The sequence below is a fragment of the Haemaphysalis longicornis genome, unplaced genomic scaffold (assembly GCF_048455015.1).
Source record: "Haemaphysalis longicornis isolate Haplotype H1 unplaced genomic scaffold, Haemaphysalis longicornis Haplotype H1 scaffold_1, whole genome shotgun sequence".
Classification (NCBI taxonomy): domain Eukaryota; kingdom Metazoa; phylum Arthropoda; class Arachnida; order Ixodida; family Ixodidae; genus Haemaphysalis; species Haemaphysalis longicornis.
The window spans coordinates 234,408,504-234,433,290 of record NW_027526203.1 but is presented as its reverse complement, the minus strand read 5'-3'; the positions used below and the strand labels follow the sequence as shown (position 1 = coordinate 234,433,290).

The 24,787-nt window shown below is 46.1% G+C and overlaps 1 protein-coding gene across 4 annotated transcripts in view; it reads right to left on the bottom strand.

The window, feature by feature from the left end:
* The window catches only part of LOC144142766 (inhibitor of nuclear factor kappa-B kinase subunit alpha-like), a 78,234-nt gene that overhangs the window by 26,699 nt on the left and 26,748 nt on the right, over positions 1–24,787 (bottom strand). For 3 of the 4 annotated variants that reach the window (XM_077674492.1, XM_077674501.1, XM_077674475.1), the window contains exons 10-13: positions 13,314–13,540; positions 9,826–9,927; positions 7,740–7,798; positions 597–682 (exon numbers count right to left, since the gene is read on the bottom strand). In XM_077674492.1, the coding sequence (XP_077530618.1) occupies positions 597–682; positions 7,740–7,798; positions 9,826–9,927; positions 13,314–13,540 (474 nt within the window). The remainder of the gene's footprint in view (positions 1–596; positions 683–7,739; positions 7,799–9,825; positions 9,928–13,313; positions 13,541–24,787) is intronic. The other variant, XM_077674485.1, reaches the window with a different exon arrangement.

Genomic DNA, 24,787 nt, shown 5'->3' with positions numbered 1-24,787 from the left:
GCTCACGAGTACCCGCCTGCTTGCACGCGTCTGTTCAGCAAGTGGTCTCGCCTGCATGCGGACCTTTGCACATGAAGCAGCGTCAAACGGGGGTTAAGAATAAAGGTCGGGACGAGGCAGCGAAGCGGTGTAAAATATGGGGAAAACGCCGGTTTATCCCAGCCCGGGTCCCTCGTATGAAGCGGACCGCGTGCACCTGAGCGTCATATCATCAGGGTTTTTAATGCATTGTTTCTATGGGGCGTTTGCTGGGACCACAGTGATCCGGCATAAGAAGCGGGTCGTCGTAAGTCCGGGGGACGTACCAGCGGGGTTCCACTGTACACATTTGAGATAAAAAAAGTATAAACAGCTTTATGCAGCAACTGTGTGCGTGCATCCTCAAGAGAAATGATTCAACAAAAGGCATTCAAAGAATGCAGTGAGTGATGCCAAACATGAAGCATAACAAGCTTTAGCTGTGCTGCTAACGGCCACTTCATACTCAAAGCTATACAAGCTTGGATTCTTGGCGTTATTCAACTTAAAATTAAGACCTTCCTTTATGTCACACGGCCAAAGGTACCGTTTGTTTTTGGAACGGCGCAGCAACTCACCTGCTTGTCAACCTCGCTGAGCAGGTCGTCACAAACACACCACCTTTTGAGCAAACTGCCAGTGTCAATGTCAGCTGGAGGTCGACCTGGTGAAGAGATGACAAATGCCAGATTTCACGGCATAAGATGAGGCTGTGTACAGACAAGCAAGACCAATGGAGAAATTCCTTCCTTCTGTCTGCTTGAAAGGTGGCCAACAAGAAGTGGTGATAATCACGCACCGAGCATGCATTCAAGAGTCACGTGACGAACAGAACGAGAAGCGCGCACACAAGCTCTCAAACAGGGTTCATGCTGGTATCAAAGAAAAAAATTCAAGGGTTTTCAAGGACTTTCAAGGCCCAGCCAGCCTATTTTCAAGGACCATGTTGAGGGCCTTACTTCCACAAAACACAAGTTTCAATGCATCAAGATGTATTATTTATTGCATAAGAGGTTTCTCACTTCGCACAGTAAAAGTACATTAGCAGGCCCAATTCTCTAAAACGACGGGCCGTCGCTTTGAAATGACGGGGCAGCACCATGCAAGTGCATGTGTTCCAGGGTTTGGGGCTGTCACTTTGAGGGGCGAGAAAGCGGGCGAAATGGCACTGCAGTGCACCGACAGCAGGGCGCAAAGCGACACGCGCTGCTCCCCGTCGCTTTGCTTGGCACTTTGCACCCTGCTGCCGGTGCACCGCAGTGCCATTTCGCCCGCTTCTCTGTGAAGGCGTTGGGTCCACAGAGTGCTCGCTTTGCGAGGGCACCAAAAAGTTCTTCATGGTGCTACTGACTGCTGCCTCACGTCATGATTGGAGCTTTTCGCATAACTTTTCAGCGCCGACTCTCCCATAGCAGCGATGTCAAACGTTTTTGCGCAAGGCTAGCATTGCGCCCGATGTGGACTCGCCGGTCCAATGCAAGCTAATGGCTATAACTGTCGTTCAGCCACGAGCATTGAAACTTGGATTTACCAGGCATTATTCTAACTCAGTTACTGCGTGCAGTAATTTCAACAGCACACATTACACGCCACACAAACCACACCGAACGTTCGAGCTACGAGAGAGAACAATGCAACTCCCAAAAGAAACACGAAGGGATGGATTGAATATGCATCCGGCTAGATCCTTTAAAACCGAAACTCATCTCAGCACAGCCAGGCCCTTAAAAACCGAAACTGATTTCAGCGCGGCCAGGCGTTTAAAATTATCTGATAAGTGTATTCTGTTCAAGAATTGAAACGCAAAGGTTTCCTCGTAAAAACGTGGCAAAAATTTGTGGAGAAGGAATACATTTCTTCGTACGCAGTGTGGTCATCTTAATTTCGCTCCAAAATCAAGGGTTTTCAAGGACCTGTAAAAATTCAAGGACTTTCAAGGCCCTTGAAAATGCTACTTCTGAATTCAAGGGTTTTCAAGGATTTCAAGGACCCGCACGAACCCTGTCAAAGAAACACAAAATCTTTCTTTGCATGTTAACTTTTATAAGTCATAAACAATTACAAATGTACAGGTGTACTTCAAGCCGTGCCGACATTCGCAAGCTGCCAAGCCATGGCTTTGGTGGCGATGGTTATTGCAAGTTCGGTGTAGTCATATGCCCGTTACCTCAAACTCTATGAACGCCAAGGCTGCGCTGCGTAAAGCCCATCAGTCGAGCTGTAAATTTGAGCTTTAGCATACGCAGCCGTACACAATGAGTTAGCGTACGCTATTTGCATTGTTCGCACTTACGCTAGGGGGCTTGCACATCTCCTTGTATACTTGAAGAAGGGCTTGTATTTGGGCTAGTTGGTATTTTATAACTTTCATCATAAACGCACGCAAAAAAAAAAAAAAAAAAAAAACGGACACAGAATACAAGGACAAGCGCTACTTCCAACCGAATTTTATTGAACCAGGGTGAAATATGTACCAGTAAAAACATGAGATACAGAAAAGGTTATAATTACCATCTACGCTTGTTACAGCGGATCCGGCAACAACAGACTTTCGGTTACAACAAACCATTTCTGTTGGTTTGTCTGGTCCCCATGCATTTTAAATGGAGTCCGCTCCGCTCACACCGGACCCGGCTAGAGCAGACTATCGGGCACAACAGACTAAATTTTAGGCGAAAATTGTTTCGACTGAAAGTTTATAGTGGACTTCCGCGAAGCTGGCACCTGATGTGCATTTTCTTTGTTTATTTTTGCAAGAAAACTATTATGTCTGGCAACATTGCTGGCAGCCGAGTCATTGGCGCAGCCCAGCCAAGCCAGTGCCAGTGGCTTTTTTTTTTTGTGCGACCAGCGGTATGAGCGGCAGGGTAGCTGATTTCACTGTCGGATAAATTAAGCGTAATTAACGCTGTTGAACATGGGAAAAAACAGGCCAACATCGCCAGAAGTACAGGCCTGTCTAAGCAGACAGTCCGCTCTACCGTCAAGAACAAGGCTGCTGCCGATAAACGCGACTCCGGTGAGATTGAAAACAGGGCTATCGAACACTTGAAGTGGTGCACTCGGAGGAGAGTCTGCCCTCGTCAGTTTTTTTATGTAATAAAAAACTCGGGTTCAGTGAAGTTCGGCTTTTATTATTCCCACGCATGCATCGTTCCCATTCCGTTCGGTGAAAAAGGAAAGAAATGCCTCAAGTAGGCGGGTTGTTTCCCATCCATTGTGTGCAATCTGCTGGTAACCGTGCGCAGTCCAACTGGTCTAACTTTCGATTTTACAGCTGACCGTTATCAGAATATTTCATTACAGCTGTTTCAATGACCAGACTAAAATCGCTAAAAATGTGGAAGCTGCCTTGAGGGAACGTCAGGCAGCAATCCGATTTGTTTGACGAACGGTTTCGGGAAAACCTGCCTCGTCGTGAGGGGATTTAAAAGAGCCTAGCTAATGTCGATGGCCACGACTGATGTTTTATAGCTGGTTAATAATTGCGCCTAGTTATATTCTTGCTTTATTTGCTCAGCTTATCATGCGTCTTTACACTCTTGACCGCATGTGCTAGGCCTTCTGCAAGTGCCGGGGCTAAGCTTTGGAAACGGTGTTTACGCGATTCTTTGCCCTCGCGCGAACACTGTGCAGAGGTGTTGCAGGCGTTTAGAAAGACCAAAGCGTCTGCACTATGCATATGCAATGTCGATCAAAGTACCCACTTTAGGGCTCATACCCCACCCCCTCGTCGGATACTGCATACTTCGGCTACAGTGGACGTTTTTTTCCGGATTCAGAGGGTCCGTTGTAACGGGTGTAGACTGTATATATAAAAGATTAGATTAGAGGGCCGAAACACTTGGTGCTGTCGCACACGTGTCAGTTACTACCATGACCAGTACTTTTTCAAGAACGCTGCCTCCTTTTCCGACAAAGCTATCGACGCCGTACTGACACATTTGAAATCGCTTAGTTACACTTCCGCTGCCACCACTATCTCACGCGTGCATTGATCAGAATCATGAAACAATGCGACTGAATTTGGAAGTACGGATCACACCTGCGGCATTCACTGCAGTGAATGCCGCAGGATTGTATAATTGTACCCTTTTCTGTATCTCTTATCTTTTTACTGGTATATTTTTCACCCTGGTTCAAAAAAGTTCAGTTAGAAGTAGCGCTTGTCCTTGTCTTCTGTGTCCGTGTTCTTTTGCGCGCTTATGATGAACGTCCTTGTTTACATCATGGTGGCAAGTAACGCATCGGCCTTCTATGGTTCCTCTATTCTGTGTACAGTAATTGGCTTCGACGGAGAAAGTTTTTTGCTCCCTCATGTAGTGCTGTCTGCCCGAACGAAGTTTTGCAGCCAGGCCGGCAGCAGCCGAAGCTTGCGCAAGTTGTGGTCGTGATCACTTCACGATAAAATACAACGGCGTGCTCCAGCGGGTGTACTGTGCTTACTATGTTGGAATTATCACTAGCGACGATTCAACCCCGCACCGGGTGTGTAGAGTGCGCGCGAGTTTTATTAAAAAACCTTCTCGGTTTGCGCCAGAGTGAAGTGATTAGTTCGCCCCCATAAATTGCAAGATGCGAGTGTTACCCTTACGACGGGCAGGAGGCAATCGATCGCCTGCTAATTTTGCGCTTCGGCCTCAAAGTGCCTTCCATAACGATGCGATTTTTAGAAACCATTTGTTGATTGTCTTGAAGTTGAATAAAACATTTGCGTCAAACCGGGTCTTTTGGTTCAGGGTGTTGTGTGCTGCTATGCTTCCTTCCACTACGCTGCGCCCCAAGGTGTTTGGTGGTTTGGAAGTAAAGCTCTAGGCACATTTCTAGCAGATGGGATAATAAGCAACTCGCCTCACAAATCATTCAACAGATGGCGCAATAACCGTAACCATATCACTATGGAAAATCGACGAAACATTCTACCAAAACTCGCGTCGCGGTGCCGACATAGTGGGTCGCAAAAACTTAGCGTTGCACACACGCAAGCGCAGCAAACGTTTTCGGATGAAAGTGCACACGCACGCCTGCATAGTGATAGAGCGCAAATGCACACGTACCGCCATTCAGATGCTCATACACTGAAGTACCTAGGCCCGTTTTCACACTAGGCATTGGGTGCTGTTACAAGTTAAACTAACCGATGGCGCTACGTTGTCAAGCTGAGTGCACTGAAGCGACTACAACCCAATTATCCATAATAAGAATGCAAATCAACAGAGCGCCCTGTTGTCGTTCTCACTGCGGTTGCGCGGTCCGCTAGACAGTTTGTAGGTAAAGTAAAAGGCCGTGTGGCACATTCACATTGTTTAACCACCATCTTGCGTCCCGTGTGGCACCAAGACTGACGCACAAAGAGTGGCACGTAACCGAAGTGTGGGGCGGGAAAGTTGTTTTGTCGTATGCGCCGAGTGCACGACCAGTGGCTCCTGCGGCCACGGTGGTTTGCTCGGTAGGTTTCAGTTTTCCTGCTACACCACACCACTGTCTCACTCGCTTCTGGCAACTGCTGATGTCACGCGAAACATCATGAAATGGCGCGAGGAATTAGATGTGTTTTTCAAAAGGTAATTTCTCAGCAATTAAAGGAGCCATGAAGACAAAATACAAGTTTGTTTTATTCGAAAGATTTCGTGTTTTACAGCGTCCCCAGCGCTTGCGCGGCGGCAAATGATGCCGTATTCACTGAGAAATTAATAAATTTAGGTTAAAATATTGATTCTCCCGCCAAATCGTGTGTTTTGGTGACGTCTGCAATGAAGTCATAACGGCGCGTATACAAACATACTTCCACTGCGCCATTCGGCTCTGCAGCCTTGCTTCCGTGAAGCCTCCCAGATGGCGCTAGCATACGCAGCCCTGCGCCGTTGCTTTGTTTTTGACCGTATTTACACCTGGCTTGTTTTTGTTACGGTAGAGAGTAATCGCTTCGTGAAACCTGGGAATGCTTGACAAACAGAGTCACGTAAGGCAACGTCGCTTACGGCAATCGGCCAGTGTCGTGTAAGACAACTCCGAAGCGCCGGACTGCTGTGCAGCTAAAACAAGCATAGTGCGCCCAGTACCAACAGCAGTGCTCATCGGTACTTCTATGTTTACGTGTATTTTCGTAACTTTTGATGTTTCCGCACAATTCTTGCTGCTGTAAAATGGATATGCATTACATTTAGGCGCAAATAGCTCGTTCGGCAAGCTTATAAGCTCTGCCTAATTTGCGTTTGCTTTTGCCGGCCTCCGCCAATCCCAGAGCTGTCACATGTGACATCATAGGTTCTGTTGCGGAAAATGAGCTAGTGGGTCGCATGGCCATTCCTTTTTTTCCTAATTATGTAGCTTATTTGAGCGGAGTTTACGTTACCAGTGGTATCAGTATGATTCTAACGAGGCAATCTTTTGAATGAACCAAACTTGTGTTTTCTCTTCATGGCTCCTTTAAAGCATCTTTCGCCGCCGAATAAACAGTGAGGGGGCTTCGGGGCAGTTGAACTTTTGTCTGAGCCCAACTTGCTATTTGCCTTATGTCCCTTCAATGCCATCTCGTGGCCACAAGCTTGCAGGCTCCATTTTGCTTGTTCGAACGCTGTGAATACAGCTCTCATCATTCCATGCTTGCTTGCTTACGTCGCTGTGTACCCTCGAGAAGCGCCGCTGTTCGCGGTACAATGGCGCCCACCAAGTGGTGCTGCTACACCACAGCTTTTGGAGGCTGAGAGAACTTCAAACCTCCAAGCATAGCGCATAGCGCAATCATGGCTTTATAATAGCCCGTCCCGCTATCGGACACTGCTTGAACATTTTGCTGCGATGTAGCCTGCGCCACCACTTCTGTGGTGTCGATCGTCCCATTCCTGCTGCTCGCAAGGTCGCGGTGAAAAGGCAGCAATAACTCAGCATTTTATGACACCGCAATGAGTCCGAAATTTCAATTCAAGTGTGCACCGCGCCCCACACTTGAGGCAGAAACACGGCGAATTCGTGGGCACCACGTTGTTTTTGATGAACTCCCGTCTTTCGAGTCGCACAACTTCCCGCAACAGATCAAACGACTAAATGTAAACCCAGCCACCCCCACAACCAAAACCAAGGTAGAAATCGGCGAGGCGTGAGCGCTCTGCCTGAACCACAAGCAACTGTTTCGCCCGGTGGCCATGTTTTCCAATCTTCACCACAACAAGATGGCGGCGCCCAGTAATGTCGTTACGGAGATACGGCGCTCCGAAAATTGCCGTTTTTTCATCAACTTGCACAAGTAGTAGTTTGACGCCTCAGTACACATAAGTATTTGGAAAACTTTAAAAACGCACAGAATATAACATTTGCAACCCGACATTGTGACTTTCGAAAAAGCTATCTTGGGGACAATTTTATGCAGGTTTTTTTTATTGAATCAGATCAATCAATTAAACCTTCACAAACAGCATCACCTTGGGGGTGCTGGAAAATTATGCCGTCAGTAAGCATTTTTCCCCACTGAAACTGACGGGAGTGTTAAAATCATTGGCTCCCAGACTGTTTTGGAGCAGTTTGGCGCAATTTTTGCAATTTTCAAGCTTTCGGAGCAGCCTGGTGCAGGAAAACAAATTTGTATCAAATCTGCGCAATATGCACAGCTGTTTCACACCTGCGTAAAAAAAAAAAAGATTGGTCAGAGATCGTCTCTTTAAACAACACAAACACTCATTCTGCCGCAAAGCCAGCACCAATGTGACTGATATAGTACATACCTCTGCTAGACTGCAAGTAGCTGTCCCACTCCTGGAGGCACACCACATCTTGAGTGTAGCTAAAGGAAACACAACAAAAATTACCTTGAAAGCGACATGTACAACCGGTAAACAAACCCCCAGGACATGGTATCAAACTCCAAACAAACAAAAAAAGAAAACCTTGCAACGACATTATTTCATTTTTTCAAACTTAATGAAGACATTCTGTAGCATGCGTATGTGTGTGCATTTTGATGAATTCCTACAAACTAGCCTGACTTGACACTGGGAACAATTAGGCAGCACAAGCTCTCAAAATAATTTCATGCTCTACTCAGCTTCACCAAGGTCACAAAACCTCAGTACAATTTTCATAAAGAAGCTCTACTGTCACAAGCAACAACGATATTACTGGCCCACTGACGTGCAAGTGCAGACAGATACGACTAGCTCGGCAAATGTGCCTAAAATTATTGCAGTTTCTGTTCATCAGATATTCAGTTATGTACTGCTATACTACACAGCTGCTTGAATAACTTCTCGTTTGGCCATTTTCATCGGAAAAATGCCATGAAATGATAAGAGGGAAACATCTCTTTTAATGGGCCAGTTTTCTAGACTAATTAAGGAAACTCACTGCTGAGTAGACACAGGAAAAGCTACAGGATGGTCAGTCTTTTGACTAAAGTAAATAACACATGTTCCTTTTAGTGTCCCTTCACTGGACATGGCAAAGGAAGTGATGGTAATCAAAAGCCCTAATATATGAGAAAATGATGTTCTGTATTGCACAAAGCCCCTGTTTACTAAAATCCACGTTATGCTGTAATTAAGGAAACACTGTACAAAGCTAAGAAAGCCCTACAGTAAGGCCTCCCACTGAATGCCTCCATTCACAGTTCACAGTAAAACTCTAGCATCAGAAGCAGAAGGCAATGATCATGGCTAAATTTTCATTTGTTCTGCAGATAAAAATAGCAATATGAAAAACCACTGCAGCAAATGATGCAGGTTACAGTGAATACTATTAAAGTGTAGAAGGAGCCAATCATAATTTCAATTAATCACTGCCGAGTACAACAGGCTTACTGAATTATTCAGTCAAGCACAGACAACCAATTTAGGACAGTGGATTTCTGAGAAAGCTTGCGCAGTGCTAAGATTGCTAAAAACTTCACTTGTTCTACAATCTGATGTCGATTGATTGATTGATTATGAGGTTTAATGCGCCGACGCAATGCTGACGACGAGGCACATCGTAGTGGAGGGCTCCGGATTAATTCTGACCCCCTGGGGATCTTTAAAGTGCGCCGAAATATCAAACACACGGGCATTTTTGCTTTTCGCCTACAATCTGATGTCAGTTACTGCTGTGTACCAAGCTTGGTGTTCCAATTTTGCTTCAGCCTAACAATCCTAGGGCTGAAGTTGGAAGTGGATTTGAGAAGGTATTGTTTTCCCATGCCAAGTGACCCATATTTCCTGTAGCATCAATGGTCGCCACCGTAAGCTGATCCTTTCGATGCTTTTTGTGAAACCATATTGAGGATGAATTTGTGCACCAGTGGCAACAGTGTCAGTTTTGCTGAAAAACTGTAAGTGCACTTATTTATGCAACCGCTGATGGGAGCAGTGTAGTGTTGGACTTAGTTTACAACAAAGTTCATGCACTGAAGCTACGCCTGGGCTACCAGGTGCACTGTAGTGCAGAGGTATAGTTTGATTCAGACCACTCAGGGATCAGCCACATTGACGAGACCCAACTACACTAGCTAGAATCAGGAGAGCAAAGCAGCGCTAAAGACCATGCACACAGCGACGAAGACTCCAATCTACTGTTGTACCCCTTGTCCTCGCCTGCCCTGCTTTACTATTACAAGCACATTCAATCTACCAAGCCAATGCCACATCTTGCTAGGACTCATCATATGTACAGCAGACCTGATTAGGTGAACTTGAGGTGACCACGACAGTTATTCGTGTGAGACAAGTTTTTAAAGAAATTACCGCAATGAAACTGTGACCCCTAACATGTTCGGTTAACTTTGAGGTGCAAGCAAACTTTGCTGCATGGCAATGAAGTTACAATGAAAAACAAACTTGCCTTTCGTGGACAACTTTCATTTTAGCTGTGAGCTTGTTGACGTCCACGTGAACAGCCGACAAAGCCTTCTGCAGTGCAGGAATCTCCGAGCTCAAGTATGCCCTGTTGAACGACAACGAAGTCCATACCAGTGACCCACTTTGGTGGTTACCACATTTCTGGTCATGTTAGCCTTCTTTAATGTTTTTTGCTGACAGAAAAAAAATAAATGAATAAAAACTCCCCTATATTACCTGCATAACTACACCATATTTTCACATGTAAGAAACGCACTTCCTGTTTTGGAGGGGCTACACCTGTAACTCAAATGTTTAGAGTGCACTCATGATGAAGACTTCAGCTTACAAAACGGCACAGTGAACTTTTTTTATTCTAGTTTTGCGTGCTTACCCTGATGGATTTTCATTTTAGAAGTATGGGAATACTTGACTGTGAATCGAATAATAACACCTGCCCATGGGCACTTTCAATCCAAATTGAAGCAAGATGGTATTGACTTCCAGAACGTGCTTGACATGCCGCTGCTCCTACACAGCCAGTTTTAATCCGGATTGAGAAATTGCACTTTAAAAAGCTAGATGGTGGCAAAAACATATTTTGGCAGCCAGCGTCGGGCAACCGAGTGCAGCTGCAACCGGTATCAGCCAAATTCGCAGACGTGCCAAGGCCATGCATTGTAGCGGGGTCAGCTGGCTTCCACTGTATTTCTCCTTGTTATTCACCACTACAGTGATAGTACTGCATTATGCACTGGCACCAACTGCTGTACTCTATGCAGCCTCTGGCAGGCATGGCGACGGCATTTTTGCTCACAAGGGTGGTTGACCGTGGCCACCGAGAGTGTACAAATACAATTCTGTAAAAACAGGTACAGCATAGACCCTTTATAACATAACCGCTTATAGTACGGGGCCGGATATAACGTGGGTTTCTGTGACCATCGGTTTGCCTCATATAGAACTCAATGCATAAGCATACCGCTTAAAACACGGTCGCCCAAAGCACAATACTGTTTATAGTGCGGTTTTTCGGCAGGTCCGCTGATTGACTATTGCCGCTGGGGCATCGTTTTAGGGTCGAAAAAGAAAAACGGCCATCCTCCCGCATCATGCACTCCCTGCTCTCAATCTAAAAATACGTGATAACCCCAACTACCCTTGCTCTTGGCACACCTCTGAAGATAGCGAGTCCCCGCGAGCACGGTAAGTTATTCGATTAGAACTTAGAAAGTTGTGCAGAGAAGCAATCACTCTTTCCCTTTTCGAACACCTGGAAATAGTGAGCCATGACGCCGGAGGTTTCTACTACCTGTTCCTTGTGCTGGTAAGATACCGCCTTCGGCATCACGAGTGCACACATAAGGGGGTTTTTTTCCTCCCTGCAACATCCCTTCTTCTAGGCATTAAGAAACGCAAACCTGCTCCCTCAAAACACAAACACAAAGTACGTTACAGCCACGCTCGCTGTTTGTAAGACCGTGCAGCAGCATCTGATGTGGGAAAAAAAAAAAAAAAAAAAAAGACGAGATAAAGGCCATGCCTTTGTTTTTAAGTGGCACAAGTTTGAGCGATGATAAACAAGGAATGATTGAAAGGTAGGTTGCAATGTGGTTGGATGAGTGCAGTACCAGTTATAGTGCGGATTTTCGCAGCTCCCATGACATATGTTATAAGCAGTCTACACTGCATATTTAGCCATCTAATATATTACACACCCACTTTGGCCAAATAGTGAGGAAATTTGTGGAATTATTTGGAGTTGTCACCTTCTATAGCTTTGCTCAGAAGAGGCGAGATTATCACCACTCCTTTCCAATAGCGCTTTAAGACCTAAATCGCATCTGGGGAACCAGGTTGGAGTCAAGCTGGACTACGTTCGATCGCAACTACAGCTGGCCGTGAAGCAGTACCCGATCCACATTGAGTCCGATTGCGAAAGACTCAACTGCAATTGAAAGGGCTCATGTGAAGAGGGCATACGAGTGATTAAAACTGACGACAACTCAAACAGAATATTTTTAAATATACAAATATAATTGCTTTAATGTGCTTCTGAACATAGCTGTACCAAATTTTGCACTGCTTTTTCCCATTGCCCTACCTACACTCGCCCAGTGCACTTAAGCCTGACCCAAAATGATGAGGCGGCTTGTTTGGCCGACACTATTCCTTTGGCAGGCATATGTAACAGCCAAGCCCCTTCAAACTAAATACAGCGTACACAGTTTCGTTCCTTTTTCTTTCTTTCTTCCTCAATTGGCTTTTTTGCTCTGTCCTCCAAAGTGAAAGAAGTCATCGTTTATTGCCGTATCCGCTCGACTCTCAGACAAGTAGTGCCACTTATTACATTGGGCAGGTGTTTGCTACCAGCAGGCCTGTATGCCCACTGGAGTATGGGAAAGCCAGCTGACACCAAAAACGAAGAGCAGTATTGTTTACATCACTACTACTGCCACTCTAAGTGGCACCAGCTCTTTCATAAATTCAAAAATGACAGAGCCAGGAATCGCCACCACAGACCATTTTCCACTCTACAGTTGGTGACGTGCCAAATCGGGATAGCAGGTTTGCGGAGAAAGCTCCAATAAAGAAATATCAATACGCTCTTTGCAAATGTGTGAGACATGCAAGAGGTAACTTGCATGGCTCATATTATTACAACTTGTAAGACAACCTGCACGGCTTGAATTTTGAATACTATGTCATCTGGAATTGATAATGTTGGAATATGAACAAGCCAAACTAGAACACATCCTAAGTCTTTCATTCCTCGCACTAGCAAAGAATGGAATGAACTACCCGGCCTGCCTGCATCTACCGTCAATCATCAACTTTTTGCTCTGTACTAGCCAACATTGTATACTAAGGCTACTTCTGAGTATGCACTTTACCGTTTTTATTGCTTATGTGTGTTCTAACACTGTTATCAGCTAAAATAGCTTTACCCGAAGGAATTGAATCTTGCATTACTTTTCCTCCCTCCCCGTTCCTTGTTTATGGACCGAATCCCAACTTCAGTTCCTCTGGTGCAGACATTGCAATAGATAAATAAACCTCTGGTCCATAGCTTTTATGACTAAAGTTGTAAAGCAACAAAGTCAGGCTCACAATTTGTGACATCTTGCTGTACCACCCACAAACGCAAGTGCAACGAGAAGAAAACCTCCTGCTTTATATTTCAATTTCTCAGCAAGAAAAAAAAAATGAACCCTTCACCACTAAACAAGCACAAAGAACACCATAAAAGGTAGATTCTTTGTGCTACGGCAAAAAAAAACCTAACTCGAGTACAGTAAGGTAACCCACCTCCCTGAAAAAACCAGGTTACGCTTCCATGGTGATTGAGCTGGAAGTACTGGATGGGTCTACCTACATATCTGAAAGCCTGATACACCAGTTCCCAATGCTGCTCACTGACTGGCAGCGCATTTCTCCCCCCCCCCCCCCCAGTTTTCCACAGTCCCGGTGACAAAGGGGGAGCACGCTCACTGGAAGCTGCGGAAGGCCCGTGGGACATTCTGGAAGGTGGACACCGATTGGCGCGCAACGTAGCCGGCCACTGCCCACTCCCGCCTGATCTCCAGGCTCTTCAGGTAGGTGCGGCTGTCCGACAGTCGGCCCGCGCAGCCCTGCAGCTGCGCCAGCCACAGCGACTCCTGCTCCCGGTCCGCGTGGTCCGACTTGTCGATCAGGTAGAGCATCACTGCTCCCGCCTGCTGCAAGGACGACGGCCCCAGGGGAGGTCAGCCACCAAGCCAAACTCGAGGGGAACAGCGAAGACAGTTCCCCCCTTTCGCCCTGCTCAGGCAATCAGCTACACAAGCGTCGCCCAAAGCCACACGAGCAAAAGCCGCAGCTGCAGGGGCCTGGGGCAACTCATTACGGAGCAATTATTCTTGCCTTTGAATACATTTTTATGCTCCAGGCATTCACTGTCTTGTCACGAACAAATAAAGCCCTATTCTGAATTCCAAACTCAATTACAGTGCTTTACAAGCCCACAATCTTTTTTTTGTTTGTTTTTCTGCGACTGAGTTTACCAGCGATCGCCAATAGTAGGTTGGCAACGATGACATTACTGGGAAAAGTGCGACAAAGTTGAAGGTTCCTTTATTCGAGTTTTACAGCGCAATGATGGAAGTGGCACTTCCCATTTCGGAGCAGGTCTGTGAGCAGATAAAAAAACATCTTAATACAGTCTACGCTCGTTACAGCGGATCCAGCAACAACAGACTTTCGGTTACAACAGACCATTTCTGTTGGTTTGTTTGGTCCCCATGCAGTTTAACTCTTTCGCTACCGTGCCTATCAAAATCGATCAATTTGATCGATACTTTTGGGAGCGCCTTTTCATAGCGTTCCACGCGTTTCTCGAACAAGTAAAGCTGTTCGGAGTTAGATCAGAAAATGGCCTTTCAAAATCAGTTTTGTTTTCATTTTTGCTACGGAAACGGGATTTTTGACACGCTTTTGAATCACCTGGGTGTGGAAAAGGGGCGTGGTCATCGCGCGTCACTGCTACCAACGAAGAATGCGTGCAACTCGTAATTACTCTGCACCAGCGTTTGTTTTTTGCTATCAGGGCGTGAATGGGGAACTCGCAAACGATTTTCAATCGTCCGGTTCGCGCTCTGACAGTAATAATCCCAGAAGTCATCTGAAAATGTCAAGCAGTGCCTGGTTGCAAAGCTACTTTATGATTTTAGGCAGTTTTATTGCCTTTGCGCACATTGTTCTAAGTACTGTGGTAGTTCTACTTACCCCAGGACCATTCGCAAACAGTTTACAACAGTTTCGGTTTCGTTTCTGCATCGCGAAATTCATATTTAGCGCTACTACGCAGTTACCCAACTTCAAGGCTACCTGCCATGGCGCCTGGAGCGTCCGCGACTGATCCTCGAACAAAGCACGGCGCTACTGATTTCCCCCACCCTAACGCGATAAGAACTTCAGATGCAAGTCAAAAGATCACACCCAGTCGCCAGATATCTGTTCCGCCGAGGACAGCGCTTCAAACCGGCCTTACACTGCCAGCTGTTCGCCTTCCAGTTTCGTTTCCATGCGAGGGTATATCCGGGTGTCTAATGTTGCTGCATAGTTGAACTGTCTATTCGGACGGAGTCTCCGAGAAGTTTTTGTACTGTTTCATTTGCAAAATGTTAGGTGGCGTTGCAATAGAGGAGGCTCGTTGTGCTGATCTTTTTCATTGCGCAACTGCTACTCGGCCAAAGATCGCAGGGCACGATTCTAGCTCATCGTACCTCATTTTTGCGAGCAAGGCTACCATTGCGAGTAAGAAGATGATAATAAAGCTCAGCTTTATGTTTTGAGAGATAACTGAACGTGAACGACAACAAGCATCAGCCACGGCGTTCTGTTTTTAACTTCATGCATGTTTTTTTCCGCATCGCATGCTAGTCCCAAACTATTGTGCTCGCTGTAAATGAAAAGTCAGCCATTGACATGATATTTTTACGTTATGTGGGGACAAATTGGTGCCTCTGATAATGACAAACCGCCAGGTTTATTCCAGGAAACCACCCGAAATTGCACATTTTGAATTGGAGGTTGGGCTTCACCGCATGACACGAGCACCGTGCATGCTAACATTTTTTTTTTATATCTGACAAACTGTTCCGCGCAAGTTGACATTTTTTCTAGGGTGTGTTTTTGAAATGTTTCCCTACAAAATGTATACTCTAATTTTTTTCTACTACCCGTGGTTTGATAAACACAACTCCTTTTTTATCACTTTTTTCGACAACTTGACAAAAATTTTGATTTTGATATTTTTTTTACAACTATGATATATAAAAACCTTTGAAAAACTGGTGTTACTGGAAAGCCCGTTAAATAATCTGCATTTTGTATTCCTGCAATTAGTGCCTAACCAATTTTTTAGCAGGAAAAAAATGTTTTCTTGGACCCCTAAAATTAGTCAATTTTCCGGCGGTAGCGAAAGAGTTAAATGGAGTCCACTCCGCTCATAACGGACCCGGCTAGAGCAGACTATCGGCTACAACAGACTAAATTTTAGGCGAAAATTGTTTCGACTGAATGTTTAGAGCGGACTTCCGCGAGGCCGGCACCCGATATGCTTGGCAAGTTGGGCAAGAAAACTGTTACGTCTGGCAACATTGTTGGCAGCCGGGTCATTGGCGCAGCCAAGCCAAGCCCGTGCCAGTGGTTTTTGTATATGCAACCAGCAGCATGAGTGGCAGGGTAACTGATTTCACTGGCGGATAAATTAAGCATAACTAACGCTGTTGAACAGGCGGAAAAGGCCGACATCGCCACAAGTACAGGCCTGCCGAAGCAGCCGATCCGTGAGACCGTCAAGTACAAGGCCGCTGCCGATAAACGAGACTACGGCGAGACTGAACAATAGCGCTATCGAATACGCGAAGTGATGAACCCGGAGTCAAGTCTGCCCCCGTGATAGTTCTTTTATGTAATAAAGAACTCGGGTTCGGTGAATTTCGGTCTTTATTATCCTAGCGCTAGTCACGTCTGGTCTTTCTGTGTCTTTGTCAAATTTTTGCGCTCAAATTTCCACTTGAAAACATGAACCAACTAGCCCAACAACAAGTTTTATTAATTTATTATCCCCACGCATGCATTGTTCCCGTTCCATTCGGTGGAAAAGGTAAGAAATTCCTCAAGTTGGTTCCCATCCATTGTGTGCAATCTGCCGGTGGCCGTGTGCAGTCCGATTGGTCCAAATTTCGATTTCACAGCTGTCCATCAGATTTTCTCGTATCGGCTGTTTCAATGACCAGACTAAAATAAAAAAATTAAGTGGCAGCTGCCTTGGGGGAACGTCAGTCAGGCAGTGATGCGATTTGTTTGATGAACAGTTTCGGGGAATTCTGCCTCGTCACGAAGGGATTTAAAACTAATTCTGATGGCGACCACTGATTTTTGTAGCTGGTTAATAATTGCTTCTAGTTATATTCTTGCTTTATTTGCTCAGCTTATCATGCGTCTTTACACACTTGACTGCATGCGCTAGGCCTTTTCCAGATACTGCATACTTCGGCTACAGCGGACGTTTTTTTCCGGATTAAGAGGGTCCGTTGTAACGGGCGTAAACTGTATGTTACTTTGAGTTGCAAACATCATTTGCGCAGAGGAGGTTACCAGCAAATACTATAGAACATACTACACAAACAATAACTCTAAGCACAGTACGGTAGAACCCCGCTGTTACATTCCTCACTGTTGCGTTTCCCTGGCTGTTGCGTTGTTTATCATCGGTCCCGGCATAGCTCCCGTAGGATATAATGTATTGCGAACCCCGCTGTAACGGCGCAACTGTGGGCCCGTTCCCGTATGATGCGTCGCAACCTGACACTCCGAAGCCGCTTGGGCACAGCCATTTTGGCTTTTGATCAGTCTTGGCCAGGCTTTGTAACCGAACTGGCTACAAGAAGCCACAAGAGAGTTGGAGACGCCGTCACTAGATGGCCATCCGTAGAAACTGCTATCACCATCAGAACACCGGAAAAGCGTGATGTTTGCGCCGCCGCACTGTTGCAATGGTGCTGTGCAGCATTTTTAGATTAGGTCTGTTGGCAAAGAGCGCGGCCTTCCAGTACCGCAGCGCAGGCTAGTGCTGCCGCTGACCAGGCGGTGGCACTGCGGTAGCGTTAAGGTCGGTCTCTGCGCATCGTCTGCTGTTCCTTCCTTGCTACTCTCATCACTTTCTACACCACCCATACCATCACTTGCGCCAGTTTCTCCAAAGCTTGTAGTGTCTAGGGATTTGCCAGACACTACAAGCTTTGGAGAAGCCGTCGCGGCTATGGACCTCCTTCGCAGATACGTCGCACCTCAAGGTGACGCTGAAAGCAATGCGGCCTTTCAGGTTATTGAGAAGCGAGTGGTGCTTACGAGCGGGTGAAAGAAACGGTAAGCTTCTATACTTGATTTTTTGAAGCGTTAGGCTCCCATTGCAGAACTAAATCGTTTTTGTCAAAGGGGCACTGCTTTCGTTCATTTTGCATATCACGACGCCCGTGTTCGCGCAGCGAGACGGTCAGAACGGCGAGCAAGTGGTACGGTGATTTCACGACGCCCAATTTTGCTGTCGACATTTACGTGTAGGGTGACGGCGAGTGAGTAGTACAGTGATTTTAAGACAACTAACTTGACTTGACGCACGTCTTAATTGCTCTTGGAAACACTAAATGTGCACATAAAATGCAAAAAAAGACCGCTACATTTGGTGGAACGGGCAGAAACCAAGTTTGCAACATTGAAGCTCTAGATAGGGTGTGATTTACCCGCCGTGGTGGCTCAGTGGCTAAGGCGTTGCACTGCTGAGCACGAGGACGCGGGTTCAATTCCCGGCCGCGGCGGCCACTTTTCTGATGGAGGCGAAAAGCAAAAACACCCGTGTGTACGAGATTTCAGCGCACGTTAAGGATCCCCAGATGGTCAAAATTAATCTGGAGCCCTCCACTACGGCGCACCTCATCGCCTGCGTTGTGTCAGCGCGTTAAACCCTACAATCAATCAGATAGGGGGTTCTTTAAACACGCCAGTTAGACGGCGGCCCATTTTTGTGGCTTTCCTCACTCTTACGCTTTTCCCGGCTGTTATGTTTTTTTTTTTTTTTTCGCGGTGCGGTGAAAAACGTATTAATTGGGTTTCACTAAATTTACGAGCACATGTTGCCCTGCTAAATGGTCTATACCTCAATCCTTTACCCTACCAGCTAAAGAAAATATTGATTCCGCCAACATAAGTTGTTTTTCAGCCCACAGAAACTGGCAACGCTTTGCAAAAAGACGTATCGTTTGAAAATTGAAATCTGCAAGTGTGTCGTTGAGCACAGAACAAAACTTGTGGCATGCACAACCTCTGTAACCTACGAGATTCTCTTGTGATGTGGCAGGAAGTGTGTTTACCAGGCGGCAGATGTCTGAACACAAAGCTCTGGGAGCATAGTTACAAGTGCGCTGCAGCGCAAGAGGGCATTTGGACATGCACATTCGCGGTTGCAAATGAACTTTGACCAATGCAAAGTGCCATGGAGACGAGAGAAACCGCTGAGGCCATGAAAATACTAAAGCGGTGCAACGGTAAGCCTTGCCCACGTAGAAACATGAATACTTGAACGGGCGAAACGTGGCTGACGAAAATTAGCAATCTTGCAAAATCTTGGCAAGTTTGGAGTGACAGCAGGGGAAATCACTTCGTTCATGTTTAGACTTTTTCGAGTGCTTAGTTACCAAGGTGAATGATTCTGCGAGTGTATAAATATGGCATGTTTCTGCAATAAAACGCAATTAAACGTCAGCCTTCGTTTTGTGTGCCTTTTCTTTCATCCTTGTTTTCACTATGCCGTAGTCATCGTCGTAAATTACCAACTCTCCCAATCTTGCACTCTGCAGAACTTTGCAGTAGTCCGTGGTGACACTTACAGAATATGGCAACTATATGCACTCACACTGTTAATGCACTGTGAATGCACAAAATACCAATTGAGTTCCATGCTTTTAGGGCTCGCCCAGCATGCATGTCTCCATGGGCACTAGTTTTTTCTTGGCATTCTCAAAAGCGATTTCGGCGCAGCTGTGGTGCAGATTTCCCAACAAAGTGCCATTTGGCGCAGCATGTTACAGCGTATCTGTCTTGGCGCAGTTTGGCGCAGCACTTCAATCCCTATTGTCAGCTCTGCTGTTGACGGTGGACTCCCACCTGACTGCGACTGTTGTGGCTGAATCGCAGAGGCGACCATGTGACCGGTGCCGTCACTATGGCTATGGGGAGGGCATGCACAGCTTGAGCAAGATGGTGGGAACACCGCAGTTACAGAAACATTGACCGACTGCTCAGTTGTGGCACCACCGCAGGTGCGCCCGCCGCAATGAGTGTTACGGATAGGCTGGCGCGTGAGCACCACGGAATCACGTTGCCCACTAGGCACTGGAATATGACGGCTCAAGTAGCGCTTTTTTGAAGCAGGTCTTCAACAACCGATTCAAGTTCAGTTTGTGATTAAATTTGGTGCCATATATCATTGCAAATACAGTTGAACCTTGATATAACGAACCTCGATTTAACGAAATTCGCGATATAACGAATTTTTTCAAGTTTTCTATCAAAATTTTGCTAAATCCATGTATGTTTATCTCGATTTTACCAAGTAATTTCGTGCGGCACTTTCGATTTAACGAAGTCATGGCGAGAAAGGAAGAACGAAATTCCGGTCGAGGCACGTTTTATTTTGCCTCTCAGAGCCTACATTGAAAACATTCAGTACTCACATTAACTCTTAAAAGGCTAAAATGAAAGAAAAGCGGTGAATTATGCGGTTGACAACAATTAAACGCAATGAAAGAAGCTGCTCAAAAACCGCTAGCGGTCATGGACGGTTTAATAGTGCGGCCACCATTTTGACGTCTCCATCGTTGCCTACGCCAGCGCCCTCTATGCTTAGGCTGCCGAAGGCCGAAGCCTACTTCAAGTCTTTTTCTACGCATCCTTGCTCACGGTGCTGCTGCTCTAGGTTGTGCTCGCTGATAACCACATTAATATTTTGTTCGTCCATCATTAGATGAGTCTTATAAGCAGCATGAGAACTCCAAGGGAAAGAAAAGTGTTCCGAACAAGAGCCTGAGGAAGTGTCGGTGAAACCGAAGGCCATTGAAGTGATGGATGCCATCGACATTCTGCGGAGGCACGCAGGCGCACACGAATGTTGAAGAGCAAGCCTTGTTAGCACTGTCAGCATACGAGCGTCACGTAAAGCCCACCCTGGTCAAGAAACACCAAGCACTGCTCACGGACTTTTTCACTACGGCTTGAACATCGAGTGCTGGTAGCAATAAATTGCTCTCCGAACAAGGTCAAAACGTGTTCATTAGACAGCTGCGATGCGGAGAAATCGGTTTCTTTAGGGCTCAGCGGGCATAAAAGTAATTGCTTAATCAAATTTGGCCAGAAGATATTTAATGTAAGCTTTCCGCTTTAGTGGGAGCACGTAAGCGCTGCTCCACAAAGTGAAGCGGTCCATGTGTACTCCGCTCAACTCTCAATCATGGCTTTATCTCGAGTGTCGTGGTTGCATCACGCGCCCATACTGCAGAGCCTTTGTGCATGAAAAAAGTCTTTCGAAAGCTTTATAGCACCCTTCCGCTGTTGGCCCGCCGCACCCCTCAACGCCGCGCCTAAGCCTACCACTGAACGGACGAAAAGAGGCGTAACTTCGAACCAGCACCTCGCCGGGGTGAAGTTCACGGGGCATGGACGCGGGTTCAATTGACTAACAGCGGCGTTTAGTAGTGACCGAAAGAAAAAAAGACAAAGTGGAAACCTAGTCTGCTATCATATTTAATGAGGCGTTGCGGAAAAAGCACAGGTTTTACGACGACACGAACTTCTGTCGGCTATCCGAATTCCATTGCCTAAGTAAGTGTTGAAGCTCTTAATTCACACAATTTTCGCGGCCAGTTTTAGTACAAATTTCGGTTTAAGTGGAGAGGTAACTACATAGCAGTTGTTTCTGAGTGACGGGCAAGGTTTTGAAACCTCAATAACTGGTTAAATTAACTGTAAAATCAAAACCTCGATTTTACGAAATTCTCGATTTAACGAAAGTTTCGCCCGCAAGCACAACTTCGTTATATCGAGGTTTAACTGTAGTGATATCACTGCAATAATAACGCAAGATCCTCAAAATATTGACGTAATGTCATCAAAACTTCAACATGTAGTATCTATGTCATCGCAAGGTAATGGGATGATGATGCAGCTGTACTGAATTTTTGCATTATCAAATCGATTAATCAGCTGCAAACTTTTTTTACTATTTAGCTTAACTGATTACAGTTTGCATTCCAACTTGTTAGTCTACCACGGCAGCCTTCAAATTAAGCAAACCTGTATGTTGTCTTTTCGTTCTTTTGAAGTCTAATGCGTATTTAGTCCGTCTTTACGGTGCTAGCTATAACTGCCAGACCCCTCTGAACGAATGTATGTTCCTCGTGGATAGCCAAGGACACACCTATTATTTCACATCGCATCAATGCACATCTTTCAAACCTTTACGTTGTCAATGATGCCTTCAATTGCATGTGCGAGGCGGAGCTATTTTAATGCCATAAATATGTGCCATGTTCTTGTTGCTTGAGAAGTCAAAGCATGGGTTGTGGGAAATGCTCATGTGTGATGTACTAAAAAAGCAATATTTTACATTTACAACTGCCATGACGCATGTGTTCATTATCAAATGTTTTAACATTTTGGGTCATTACAGGCATGTTCCACAATTTAGGCCTCTGAAAAGGCACCAACACCAGGTGAAAATGAAGCAAATTTCTTTATACGATGCACTCAATGCTGAAGACAAGAGGATAAGTTTTCTGGTAAGCATTATTGCAACTTTCAAGAAAAAAAATTGGGGGGGGGTTATGTGTTATACTTTGCAGCTACACCTAGGCTATAAGGTGCACCATAGTCGAGGACTGCAGAATAATATTAACCTCCTGGGGATTTTTAATTTGTGCTGAAATCTCGATACCTAAATTATTGCAACTACAGTTAAACCTCGTTATAACGAGACGGGCTATAACGAAATAATGGATATAACGAGCAAATCGTAATTCCCCTTGAAAGTCCCCATAGAAGCCAATGTATTTAAAACCTCTTTTTAACGAGGTAAAATTTGCCCGTTACGGGATACAACGAACAAATTTCGTCGAGAAATCAAATTTTGAGCTAATTTTACAACAGTGCGCAACGCGGATTTGAGACAGTGCGCGACGCGACAACTGTATTAGCAGTTCAAAACTCCCGCCACGCGCGCGAAGCTGGCTGGCGCGCCGTGCGGATGCTGCGCCCGCGAAGCCATTCCCACCCTCCTCTCGCTGCGCACGGCATGCAGGCAATGGGGCCCTTCGATTTACAGTCTTGGACTCACCGCGGGCTCCCTGAGAAGCAGTCCGACGTTCGATTTTCCCATCTATCCCTATGGCTTCGGGGAATCCTCGGACTACCTGCGGACTATCCGCGGTGAGTCCGAGAAGAGCCCCAATGCACACGGCGCGCGCAGTTGCGTCGCCTTCTCCTCCCCCCTCCTCCCCTGTTCGTATCGCCGACGTCGCTGCGTAGTTGTGTGTGCGTGGGTTTTGGCAGTCTTTATCGTCGTACTGCCCGCGTGATTCCAACAACGCGAGTGCGACAGGCGGGAAGCGAAAGCGAAAGACTATCACGCTTGAACAGAAGACGGCTATGATAAAAGCCGTCGCATCGGGCGCGAAGGAAGGTAAGGTGCACTCTGTGGTAAGGTGGCGAGAGACTTTGACGTGTGGACGAGTACGCTGTCCACCATCGGGAGCAACCGAGAGTCCATCGTCAGCGCTGTTGCACGTGGCGTGAAAGGAAGCGCTAAGGACTTTGTCGGAGGCACTATATAGATGCGGTGGATGTGCTGCGCCGCTACTTCGGCGCGCACAAGGGCGGCGAAGATGGCGTGAACATAGCGGCCGCTGCTGAGCGAGCCATCGCTCGCATCAGGAAGGTGCATCAACGTCCAATTACGGACTTCTTCGTAGCCAAGTCTGTTTGAAATACGAGTTTTGAACTCCAATAAAGTGGGTTCGTGACTTTTCCTTTTTACCTCCGGAATGTGTTTATTTTACTGACTACCGCCGTGCGGCAAGATGCTATTTCGCCCGCTTTTTGTTTTAGGATGGTTTTAGGTAACTACAATGCATAATATTTGCAGTAAATGTCGGCTACGGCTATAACGAAATATTGGCTATAACGAGCAAATCGCGGCGCCCCTTCAATTTCGTTATAACGAGGTTTAACTGTATCACTTTAATAAGCATGTTACAATGGTCAGTACCTCAGCACCTTCAGCTATTTTTGCCTCGTATTCCAAGTTCATCCTTAAAGGAGCCATGAAGAGAAAATGCAAGTTGGTTTTATTCGAAAGATTTCGTGTTTTATAGTGCCCCCAGCGCTTGTCCGGATACAAACGGTGCTTTATTCACTGAGAAATTAAACAATTTAGGTTAAAATTTTGATTTTCCCGCTCAATCGTGCGTTTTCGTGGTCCCAAATGACATCACAGGAACCGACCGCTCTGCAGCCTACAGTACCTTCATTCACGCATCCGCCGTACAGGGTAGAGACACGTATACGCTGGCACCGCCATTTTCGGTTCCTCGCTCGCCGTCGAAGCAAGTCACTGTGTCAAAACCGCGCTAAAATTATCGCCGCAACGCGGTTTACTGAAGAAGTTTGAATCATATTGTCTGTTTCGCGTTGCTAGGTCTCGTGGGAAACGAAAAGAATAACGCGTTGAGCCCGTTGGCCCAATTGCGGCGGCACGGGACCGTTCAAAGGTTGTCTCCACCCTGTACAGCGGTGTTGGTTTGTTCCCGCGTTTCTTTACGTTCCGTAACCTAGATGGCGCCACCATACCGTGGCAAGCGTTTGGTTTGTTTTTGCCCGCATTTAAACCTGGCTTGTTTTTGTTCTGGGGGAAATATTCGTTCCCTGAAACAGTGCTCGCTCGACAAATGGGGTCACGTAAGACACCGTTGCTTGCGTCAATCGGCCAGTGTCGTCTGAGACAACCCCAAGCCCCGTAGTGCTGTGCAGCTAAACCAAGCATGCTGTGCGCAGTACGAACAGCAGAACGCATCAGTACTTCTATGTTTACATGTGCTTTCGTAACTTCCACTGTTTGTCCCATCATTCTTATTGCTTTGTAAAGAATGTGCCCTAAATTTAAGCGCAAATCGCTCGTTCGTCTAGTTTGTAAGCTCTACCTAATTTGCGTCTGCTTCTGCCAGCCTCCGCCAATCGCAGAGCTTAGCTCATGTGACATCATAGGTTCTGTTGCGGGAAATAAGCTGGTGGGTCGCATGACCATTCCCATTTTTCCTAATTATGTAGCTTATTTGAGCGAAGTTTACGTTAAAAGTGGTGTCAGTATGATTCTA